Below are 11,787 nucleotides of genomic sequence, written 5' to 3' on the forward strand. Positions count from 1 at the left end.
GTCCATAAGGTGGGCCCCACCGTGGATATGGGACACACAAAAGATCTCCAAGATTGAAGTATTGAAACACTTTCATCCTTGAATTGCTTTCTTTTGCCTTCTTAACCATCTTGGTGTTTGCCATAAATGGTACAGCTAGGATTTTCCCATCTTGAGTATTTTCAAGGCAGCCCCCATTAACTGTGCATCTCATCAGATTGACGGTTCGGATCAGCGAACCATGGCCCGGCTTGTAAAGGGTCATATGCATAAGCAAGCCCTACACTTGCTAATGATCAGGAGACTATTTCTGTGGACGCGGATTGGGTAGTGAAACCGAGCATGTACTTGGCCAAAAGGCCGAACAAAGCTGTAAATAATTCAATAATAGAAACAGCTTAACTAAAATGTTCAAACCAAGCATATATAAGGAGATTGTCTGAGCCTGTATAATAGTTTCCACAATTTATACACCTTACCGTAGGAATTTGGAGTGGCAACAAAAGTTTTTGGTGCAAGGAGGGGCGTGATGAGGTCGATCAGTGTTTTTCTTAGAGAATAACTTTTTTGAATCCAGGGAGCTCTCTAGACTCCTCACAAAGCTTCCTCCAATTCATGAGAAATAAAAGCATGCATAATTTCTAACAAATTTATTAATGATAAAAATAAAATAAAATTATAACTCTTTAAATAAAGAACTCAAACCTAAAGAGTTTTAGAATCAGAATCCTACTCAAACACCCTAAAAACGGGACTTACTATAAATACTAAATTTATTATTTTATAGACTATCTTTATTCCTATTAGACTTTATAGTTTTCAGCCAAAAATAATAAGTATCTCAACCACATTATTCTCTTAACTTTTTAAAGCCATTTTCATATTGGTCCCGACTTTGACAACTCAAAGGATAAAAATTATAATTGAACTAAAATTTACTATTTTGATGGGGACATCACACGCACACGCGCACTCACGCCGCCCCCCCCTACGCACGTACGTATGTAGAAGGAGGACCCCACCATCGATCTGGCTCGATGACAACGTCCAGGGAGGGCCTCCTAGCTAGAAGTCAAGTTTTGGTGTATCCCGATAGTTAAGAAAAGCCCACCATGGGATCTCATGATCGTGGTCCACTCGTCGGATTGATTTTATATTTTAAGTTTTGCTTATTGTTATTATTTAGAACATTGTAAACGCTTCAGATTTCCTTGTTTGGTTTTTATTTTAGCTTACTTCATCGCCAAGTAATAGGTATCGTACATGGTGCGAGTTTTTGGGTATATGGTTCTCCTTATAAATAGGCACCCCTGTAGTTCTTTTCATTCATTGAAGTTAATAAAAAATTTCTTCTTAATTTTTCTTCTCTCTTCGTGAGTTATGGAAGAATTCAAAAGTGGGTGCGAAGCCTTCCCTTTTCGAAGGGCTAACTACCGTGGTGCGAAGCCACATCGATCCCAATTTACCCCTATCTTTCATCATCTTTTTTTCATCTTCCTCCACCATCCGTACGTTGAATTTATCCTTTTGTTGCATCAGATTTCTTCATTACAGCAGGTTTCCAGATTTCAGCCCGCAGGCGAGCTGAAACTTCGATGGAGCACCACGCACAAATCGTACATCGGATCGAGCTGAGATTTGGGAGTTTTGGAGTCCATCCCTATCCGACCAGGGCCAAGGTGGCCTTTTTCTTAATAGTGGGCCCCACACACATGCGGCTGGGATCACACGCATGTCCGTTTGGGCCATTACTGCTGTTCACACGCAAGATCATCTTTTGGCTCAGGTTTTTATCCTCTTTTATCCTCTCATAACCGTTTTTCATGAATCCTAACCCTATACTACATGATCCCTAATTGATTTGCCCCTTTTTATCACCTTAGGGTTCCTTGAATTGAAATTAGGGAATCCATTGGATTAGGGACTGGTTTTTATGCATGAGTAGTTGATTTTATTTCCCTTTGACATCATTTGGTTTATAATTTTTATTGGTCCAATTCTAGCTTGTGACGGCTTGGACTCGCATAGATTCTCCTTTTTAATTGAATGTTTGGATTTTTCATATAGGACGTGAAATTTGTGTGATTGTTTCTGAATTGGTAGGATCTAAGCCTGAAAACTTGCATATCATATTTAATTTTCCATGTCCTGCATCAAATTTGGTATCAAAGCCTAGGGTTTTTGTAAGAGAATTCATTACATGTTTAGGGTTTGGTTGTTTATGTCCATTACGCATCAATTCTCATCATATATGGTTGTTTAGAGGTCCATAAACCCTGAAAAAAGCTGCTGAAATTTTCTGTTATCCCTTTATTTGAATTATTTTAGAAATTAACTTAGTTTTCTATTTCCAGGTTTAGAAACTTTCCTTTTCTGTTTTTTTATAAACTAATTGTTTAGAAACTTTCTTATTCTGTTTTTAGAAACTAATTTCCTTTCCTTTTTCTTTTTTAAAAACTAATTTACTTTCCTTTTTCTTTTTAGAAACTAACTTACTTTCTATTTTTATCAACTTTCCTTTTTTCTTTTTCTTTAGCAACAAGGTTGTTTTTTTAGAAACTTTTCTAATTTGTTTTTTTTTTTTTTTTCCTAATTTGTTTCTTTAGAAACTTTCCTTTTTCGTTTTTTAGAAACTAGGTTGATTCTTTAAATAAAAAAAAATCTCTTATATTTTGACAATTATATTGCTGAATTTTGGTTGGCACCCTACATTAAACATGGAACAATTGCAAGAGTCACTAAATAAGTTGTCCCAGAAGTTGGAGTTTATAATTAGGCGCTTGGAAATATACCAATGCTTTGAGCAGCTTGATGAACGCATTGCCCGACTAAAGACCATCGCCAGGACAAACTCCACCATTGGGGTAGATGTCCAATCTCAGGCAGGTGGCCTGAAGGATAGACCAATGAATGGAATTGGCCAAGGAATCAGTTATAGGCGTGCACCCGTGTACCCACCCCATGAGGGACATCAAGACCACTATTTTGAGAGGTACAACATGTGCAGCCTTGTAGAGAGAGTGCACCAGATGTTAGTGTAGAGTTACCCACTGAGGTCATTCCGGTAGTGGATGAGTTTCGTGATGTTTGTCCTGATGATCTACCGGATGAGTCCCCTAGGAGGGATATAGAGCACACCAAAACATGGGATACCGTAATACCTACAACCGAGTTTATGTTGAATAATTTTGTCGATAGGTCCACAGGTCTAAGTCCTCGTGAAGTCGTTACTGATTATAAACCTAGGAAACTTATTGATCTTGTCCCTATGTCACTGTCTCATAGGCCGTCAGAGTCTGCAGAGTCTTTTGCGCATCACATTTATTCATGGCATCAAGAAATCTGGTAGAAGATCATGACTAATAATGAACATTGCACATTTTCTACAGACCAATATAAATGTTTCAGAGGATTCAATATTGGGGACTCTGTGATGGTCTGCATCAGGCCCGAGCGGTATCCTTCGAGGGCCGTTCGTAAGTTACACGCGTGTAGCGCTAGACTTGTCAAAATTATAAAATGAAACGGTCTTAATGTGTATGAGGTAGATCTTCCACCTTCCATAGGAATTAGTTTCACATCCAATGTGGAAGATTTAGTTACTTTTCAGGGGACCACTGATACTTTGTTCGGCCCTTCGCCCACCTATCCTGATTCTCCAAATTTATCCCTTGAACCATGGCCCCCTTCCCAACCCATTTTTTCAGCCTCTACCTTGCATATCTACTTTTCCTAACCTTTCTTCCCAGCCTCTACCTCCCATACCTACCCTTCCCGACCCATTTTTTCAGCCTCTACGTCTCATACCTATCTGTCCTGACCCATTTTTTCAGCCTCTAGCTCCTATAGCTACCCTTCCCAATCCATTTTTTCAGCCTCTACGTCCCATACCTACCCGTCCCGACCCATGTTCCCAGCCTCTACCTCTCATACTACCTGTCCCGACCTATCTTCCCAGCCTCTACCTCCCATACATAACCTTCCCGACTCATTTTCTCAGCCTCTATCTCCCATACCTAACCTTCACACACCCAAAAAGGAAATAGAGGATATCCTGGACCATTAGATAGTTTCAACGTCGGACGACAGATTTCAGAAGTACGTGGTTAAATGGAAGTCATGCCCAGCTTCAGACAGCACGTGGCTCACTGAGGAGGAGCTTTAGAGACTTGATCCTATCATCCTGAAGCGGTTCAGGAGTTTTATTTCGCCAGTGGTGAAATCTTTGTAGCCGGGGAGAATTGATGGGGACATCACTCGCACATGCGCACTCACGCCGCCCCCCCTACGCACGTACGTACGTAGAAGGAGGACCTCACCATCGATCTGGCTCGATGACGACGACTAGGGAGGGCCTCCTAGCTAAATTCAAGTTTCGGTTTAGAAAAGTAGTCCGATAGTCAAGAAAAGCCCACCATGGGATCTCATGATCGCCCACTCGTCGAATTGGTTTTATTTTTTAGGTTTTGCTTATTGTTATTATTTAGAACATCGTGAACGCTTTAGATTTTCTTATTTGGTTTTTATTTTAGTTTACTTCATCGCAAGTAATAGGTGTCGCACATGGTGCGAGTTTTTGGGTATAAGGTTCTCCTTATAAATAGGCACCCCTTATAGTTCTTTTCATTCATTGAAGTTAATAAAAATTTTCTACTTTATTTTTCTGCTCTCTTCGTGAGTTGTGGAAGAATTTAAAAGTGTGTGAGAAGCCCTCCCTTTTCGAAGGGCTAACTACCGTGGTGCGAAGCCACATCGATTCCAATTTACCCCCATTTTTCATCATTTTTTTTCTATCTTCCCCCACCATCCGTACTTCGAATTTATCCTTTTGTTGCATCAGATTTCTTCATTACAGTAGGTTTCCAGATTTCGGCCCACAGGCGAGCTGAAACTTCGGCGGAGCACTACGCACAAACCGTACATCAGATCGAGCTGAGATTTGGGAGTTTTGGAGTTCATCCCTGGCCGACCAGGGCCAAGGTGGCCTTTTTTTGAATAGTGGGCCCCACACACGTGCGGCTGGGATCACAAGCACGTCCGTCTGGACTATTGCTGCTGTCCACACGCGGGATCATCTTTTGGCTCAGGTTTTTATCCTCTTTTATCCTCTCATAGCCGTTTTTCATGAATCCTAACCCTAGATTACATGATCCCTAATTGATTTACCCCTTTTTATCACCTTAGGATTCCTTGAATTGAAATTAGGGAATCCCTTGAATTAGGGACTGATTTTTATGCATGAGTAGTTGATTTTATTTCCTTTTGACATCGTTTGGTTTATAATTTTTATTGGTCCAGTCCTAGCCTGTGTCAGCTTAGACCTGCATAGATTCCCCTTTTTAATTGAATGTTTGGATTTTTCATGTGGGACGTGGAATTTGTGTGATTGTTTCTGAATTGGTAGGATCTAAGCCTGAAAACTTGCATATCATATTTATTTTTTCATGTCCTGCATCAAATTTATAGTAAAAATGATAATAAATGGGACTTTTGACCATTGATCTAATGGAATCTCACAAATCGGGCGTGGGCAACCCGGCATAATAAGGTTGGTTGGCTTAAGTTTGTTCTCCAACCTAAAATCATATATAATATGTCCAAAAACTCATCTCTTTTTAACGGTCCGGATCATTTCCACCTCTGATTGGAGCCTTCTTTGGTCTATCTTTGCCATTAAAGTGCCTATGACTAGCTTTACATCACCTTTGTAGACATTATCTCCTTCGCTTTCGGAGGCCATGTTTTATATTAGGATTGCTGCATTTCTGCTTGTCATGGATCATGTGCTGCGACTGCATCTTCAGTTCAGTCACAAATGATGGGGCCTCGTCACTGGTCTCAGAGGATTCTTGACCACTGCTTTCTTCATTATGGGCTTCAAGATTTTCTCTCCCCTCATGGATGTGCATGTTGCTTATGTTGGTTTTTTAGTATGGTTTTTTAAAACAAAAGAGAAGGGAAAAAGTTGTAGGAAATAGTTTTGGACCTCTTGGGCTTTTTGCCTATGGAATAGTTCCACATTGGAGAAAAATAAAAAAAAATTTCTCCTTTATATATAGGAGCATGTGGTAAGTTTGTGTTGAGTTCTTGAGAATGCTATGTCATAGACCACATATGCTCACTCGTGCCCGCCCGCCACGTCGCGCCGTATCGTGCGGGCAGGCTATAAATAACAATTGCGAAAAAACTAGAATAGAAGGCAAAGATTCCAAGCATCAATCATTTTGGACTGAGAAGTGGTTGTCTTCCAAAGACATTCATTATAGGAAATCATCCAATGGGTGCGAATAATCTTCAGGAAAGCGACATGGATCCGCGCCTCTACTAATTTGGCCACAGTTGATGTTATTTAAGCATTTAACATTTTCCAGATTTTCGATCAGGGCTTTTCTTTCACCTTATTCCGTGAATTTCATGTGGTATTATCTGAGTTTAAATTTATATTTATGTGTTTAGCATATTGATTTCTGTGCACCAAGCTAACAGCTTAGCCTATGATTGGCCTTCCAGCTGTGGTTGCAGTGAGTCCTTTTTTACTTGGATGTGCTGCTCAATCGTTGTTCGTGGGTACCCTTTCAGTCTCCGGGAAGGTGTTCCTACAGCTGTTTCTCATGGCCTCTGGCTCAACATCCCTGACTATGATGCCCCAACACAGCTAGTCAAGCCTCTCGAGAGAAATACCAGGTTTGTTGATGCGGTTCTAACGATCCCTAAGGGGACTTTGTTCCCAATGTGCCGGATGAATTTGGCATTCAACCGTGAGCTGATTGGCCCTGCAATGTACTTTGGACTGATGGGTGATGGTCAACCAATTGGACGCTACGATGATATGTGGGCAGGCTGGTGCACAAAGCTGATTGTGACCACTTGGGTTGGGGGATCAAGACGGGCCTTCCGTAAATCTGGCATAGCAAAGCGAGCAACCCGTTTGTTAACCTCAAGAAGGAATACAATGGGATCTACTGGCAGGAAGAGCTCATCGCATTCTTCCAGCAAGTGACCCTCCCTAAGGAATGCACCACCGTTCAGAAATGTTACATCGAGCTATCCAAACAGGTGAAAGCCAAACTTGGGAAGGTGGACCCGTACTTCGTCAAGCTTGCTGATGCCATGCTTACGTGGATCGAAGCTTGGGACGAGCTCAACCCATCTGGAAAGGCGGCTGCTGAGCTACCAAATGGGCCCCCTCCTGTCAAGACAAAATAGAGAACTTTGATGAACTATTCTACCCCTTTTAATTTAAATCTTTTTGTTAGTTTGGGACTGGTTATTTTTTAGCTGTATTTTCTACAATTTCTGGGATAGAAATTTGAGGTATTTTTGCAGATGGGTGGGATGTAATCTTATTTGTAGCTCTTCTTTTTTCTTTCATCTTGTACTAGTAATAAGTGGTCTTTTGGGGGATCTTTATAGTACTCTTGTTGTGGTAATTGATGTAGTGTTGGATTTGATTTCTGAGGGTGTGTTTGGGTGGCCATCAGCTAATTTATTTTCAACCAAAAAAATAAAAATAAATAAATAAATAATCGTTGTTTGAAGCCTATCTCGACAAGCGTGGTTCATCGTATTTGCCACTGGTGCATATTATCTTCGAGTTACATGGCCATGATCCCAATCTCAACCTTGCATACGGTAATTGAAATCAAGAAATGCTAAAGGCAATTTGGGATAATTGAAGAGGTTCACGTGGCACATGTCAACGTGGCATGTGTGCAAGATCAAGGCCATTAACTAGTTGGGGCTCACCATGAACATACGCTGGCTTAAAAATTAAGATGGTCTATTCATACATCGCATGCCCACTTATCCAATCCACTTGTGGCCAGGGAATTCTCATGATGGGCTCCATCAGATGAATATGGCCTGATCTCATGCGAGTGTGTTGCAAGTTCCCTCTCTGGCCTTTCATTCAAAATTTTTCTTTGTTATGATTCTTTGAATTATTTGACATGTTCAAAGACTATCAGTAGTTAAGCAAAGCAGCACATTTTAAATTTGATACTTGGATTTATACATTTAATGGACTTTTTCATATTTGAAATTCTAACTAGGTACTGAACTAGATTACGGAGATGTGGAATGTAAAGACGATCAACCTAACAATGGCATCTATATTCCTATAAAAGCTGATGCACGAAGTGACTCAATCAGAGGACAACTATTCAGTCATCTACATTTGGTTCGACAGTGTAGTTAGGCTATGAGTCGACCAAATGAAAGATTTTTATTTTATTTTTTTATATATTCAACTATTTTGAACTTATTATTGTGTGTGTGTGTGTGTGTATTGTAAAGTAATATAATTTTTGTTTAATATTTATGTTTAATTTTATTGTAACATTTTTTAGGTTTCAAATATTAAAAAAATACAATTTCCAATAAAATAAAAAATAAAAATTTACTGACCTACGCGGCACGACTTAACCAATGCGTCTCAAACCTTCACCGCACTTCAGAAGACATTTACCAGTGCTTGAACAGGCTTGCAATCACTTTTTCATCTTTCCTAGGCACTTTTTCATGATTACCGGTGGCCAACAACTGTGCTTCAAAAGACTTTTACCAGCACCTGGATTAAACTTTTGCTAAGGCTTTTTGTTTCCCCGAGCACGTTTCTAGTGATTGTCATTGGCTAGTAGAAGCATCGGAAAAAGGAAAATGAATACTAAAAAAGTCTACTCAATCATGCCGAACAGAAAAAGTGCTAGTAAAAGATGATAAGCGTCGGTGAACCATTTGCTGACACACTCCTTTTTCTTTTGTGACCTTTACCGGCACTTCTGACTGCCGGTAAAGGTCATTTTTCTTGTAATGTGAATGTTCACCTTATATAGCAAAAATCAGATCAATCCAAAACTCATGAAAGCCACAACGTAGGAACAGTGTAAACTCACAACTAAAGCTCCTAAACTTACATGTAATCCATCCAAATTTGGACCAGGTTATTTATGGAATTTATCTTCACTGCCAATGGTTTCATCCGATGAATGGCTTGGATGGCATGTAAACCACACGATGGCCTGAAGGTCTCTATGGTGGGCGTCCCCATCCAAAAATTTTCCTATGATATGGCTCACTTGAACTTTGGATCAGCTTGATTATTGGGATCAGGTCCTAAAATGAGGTATCTCAATCTGATGAACAGAGTAGATGTCAGACAAATATTACAGTGGGCCCACATTCCACTGATATTCAACGGCTTTCCTATAATGTTTTGCAGGCTTTCATTGGATAACACAACTCTCAGAGAAATGAGACAGATTCTTATGATAGTTCACCACCACTTTAAAATGGTGGTAACTGTTCCACCATAACGCATGGCATGGTTGAACCGCAACCCATGTCTAAATCATTAAACCAATTACGGATAGAACATAACCCAAAAATTATACTGAGAATGTGATAGAAACCATTTGATTTGCCATTAGAATTTGGACCACTCACTATTTTGATGATGTGCTACATTACACCATGAGTGTGGCATGTGAGAAGGATGAGTCACCACCATTCTCAAAATGGTGATAAGATATCATAGAACACAGTCCCACCCATATTAGGACACTTTGGTAAGGCTTTCAACAGCAAAAGAACACAATCCCACTCATATTAGGATTCTTATAGAACTCAAAAAAGGATACAATCATACTCACATTAGGACTCTTCTCAAGGCTTTCAAAACAAGCATACTCATGTTAGGACTCTTGTCAAGGTTTCAAGGCAAACACAAATCAAAAGAACAAAATCACACTCATATTAGGACTCCTCAAGGCTTTCAATACCAAACACAATTAAAATAATACAATCACACTCATATTAGGACTCTTCTCAAGACTTTTAATGGCAAACACAAATTAAAATAACACAATATCCCACTCATATTAGGACTCTTCTCAAGACTTTGAATGGCTTTTACAAATTAAGAGAATACAATCACACACATATTAGGATTCTTCTCAAGTCTTCCAAGATCTAAAACAACACTCATTGAACTCCAAACAACACCAAAGCAAAAGGAACCAATGATACAACAAATGAGAACTGTAGGTTTTTAGAACTTGGACTGGAGGTAATCCACTGCATCCTTGTCCAGCTGGAAGGCCTTGGTAAGGACCTCAGTCGAAATGGGCCCATTCGATCCGAAGACAGAATTAGCGATGGTGATCACACCTGGGTTTTCGCTGCTGAGGGCCGCGATCGCAACGGCACTCCCATACCCGATGTTACGCTGGAAGTGAATGAGTCCCTCTGGGAAGACAAACACATCACCCTTTTGGAGGACCTTCGCAATCAGACGGTTGTCGGGGTTGGACGTGACGAAGCCGGCATAGATGGTGCCCTCCACAACCGTTAGGATCTCGGTGGCCCGCGGGTGAGTGTGGGGCGAAATGAGGCCCCATGGTGCATAGTCTATGCGAACCATTGAGATGCCGAGCGTGTTAAGTCCAGGTAAATGGGCTGCGAAGACGGGAGTGACTGCCGATCCAAGGAAGTTTGATGTGTTGCCTGGTTTGTGGAGCCCAGTGAAGAAGAAATCGTCGGCTTGAGCGAGCTTTGGGTCCTCACAGGCTAATCCATTAACCAACACTGCCATGATTCATAATCTAAATTAGTGAAATGAAATGTTTTGCTAAAATGTTAATACTATATCCCTTTTACTAAGGATTGAGGACCTGTTCGAGTTAGGTGTGGCTTGACTGGGTTGACTCAGAACTAGTTGAGTCCAGTCTAGTTTCAGCTTTGTGAATAATGGGCGAGTCTACCCAACTAGAGCGAGTCATGACTCAAGTAAGGAGTGAAGGAAACTTTGATTTTTACCCAAATATAATGACGCGTAGGACTGTTAATAAGCCAGGCTCAGGCTAGACCAAGGTCAGCCTGAGCCATATAAGTACCTGTTTGGACCCAATTCTCCAATTGAAGCAAATGGGTTTTGAGAAAGTGCATCGAAATACTTAGCACAAACTAGGGTTTGGCTCAAAATAGTATTTAGATGCACCATTTAGAGTGGGTCCATCTAAGCCTTAAAATTTGGGCCTGACCCGTGTGCTTGAAAGACCTAAGCTTAGGCCCATGGAAGTTATGAATGGGCTGAGATTTGGGCTTGAATAGAAATTATAAATTTAAGCCCAAGAAAAGCTTGTCTACTTCGATGATGAAAAACCAGGCTCAGGGCTGGCGCGCCCACCGGTCTAATGACTAAACCCAAGCCCAGAAATGGCTGGCTTGACCCAATAGACCGTGATCTGGCCTAGCCCATTGACGGCCTTGATAGAGTGATTGTGGTAATTGTAGTAGTGATGAGGGAAGTACCTTGACTGTTGGGCTTGGCCACACAGAAATCCTGCAAAGGGCTTGAGGCTAAGGCAAGAGAGCAACTGAGAGCTAAAAAACCCAAGAAGAGAATGTGGTGGGCCATCTCTAAAACTCCCCCTCTTCTCAATACTAATCAAGGAAAGGAGATCCAATGGTTAGAAACCTTTGAAATTTTTCGAGTTATGAAACAGGGATGGTTTGGGGTTGATATATATAGGGAGAGATGAAGATGTAGCATGCATCCACGTGGAAATAAGTTAAAAATGCATCGTCCAATCTGTTACCGTCTATTGAAATGGTCTTCTGGCTTCAATCCAATCCACTTATCCATGATAAGCGCCACCAGCACATGCGCTTCGTGGTACAGTACATGTAGCAAACACGTGTGGTGATGCAGACCGTTGATCTGATTGGCCACAGCCTGCATGGTCCATATAAAAATAGATAGTAGTGATTGAGCAACCTTGACCGTCTGATAGCCATGAGTTTCTCCGG

At 40.8% G+C, this 11,787-nt stretch overlaps 1 protein-coding gene and 1 pseudogene across 1 annotated transcript; one reads left to right on the forward strand and one right to left on the reverse strand.

Moving 5' to 3' along the window:
- The first annotated feature begins 6,520 nt into the window (after nucleotides 1–6,520).
- On the forward strand, nucleotides 6,521–7,434 carry LOC131221991 (probable UDP-arabinopyranose mutase 2; annotated as a pseudogene).
- Nucleotides 7,435–9,877: 2,443 nt separating this feature from the next.
- LOC131220363 (putative germin-like protein 2-1) lies at nucleotides 9,878–11,435 on the reverse strand. The gene is made up of 2 exons (XM_058215306.1): nucleotides 11,290–11,435; nucleotides 9,878–10,563 (listed from the first exon to the last, which is right to left on the reverse strand). The coding sequence occupies exons 1-2, from the start codon at nucleotides 11,393–11,395 to the stop codon at nucleotides 10,028–10,030; spliced, it is 642 nt and encodes a 213-aa protein (XP_058071289.1). The 5' UTR covers nucleotides 11,396–11,435; the 3' UTR covers nucleotides 9,878–10,027.
- Nucleotides 11,436–11,787: the final 352 nt, after the last annotated feature.

Source organism: Magnolia sinica, chromosome 12, assembly GCF_029962835.1.
Source record: "Magnolia sinica isolate HGM2019 chromosome 12, MsV1, whole genome shotgun sequence".
In the NCBI taxonomy this organism is placed as follows: domain Eukaryota; kingdom Viridiplantae; phylum Streptophyta; class Magnoliopsida; order Magnoliales; family Magnoliaceae; genus Magnolia; species Magnolia sinica.

What these genes read in the sequence shown, in the direction of transcription:
- LOC131220363 (XM_058215306.1), bottom strand. Translation starts at nt 11,395, where the DNA reads ATGGCCCACCACATTCTCTTCTTGGGTTTTTTAGCTCTCAGTTGCTCT. An exon ending in GGCCAAGCCCAACAGTCAAG is followed by an intron (nt 10,564 to 11,289) that starts GTACTTCCCTCA and finishes GAATCATGGCAG; the next exon opens with TGTTGGTTAATGGATTAGCC.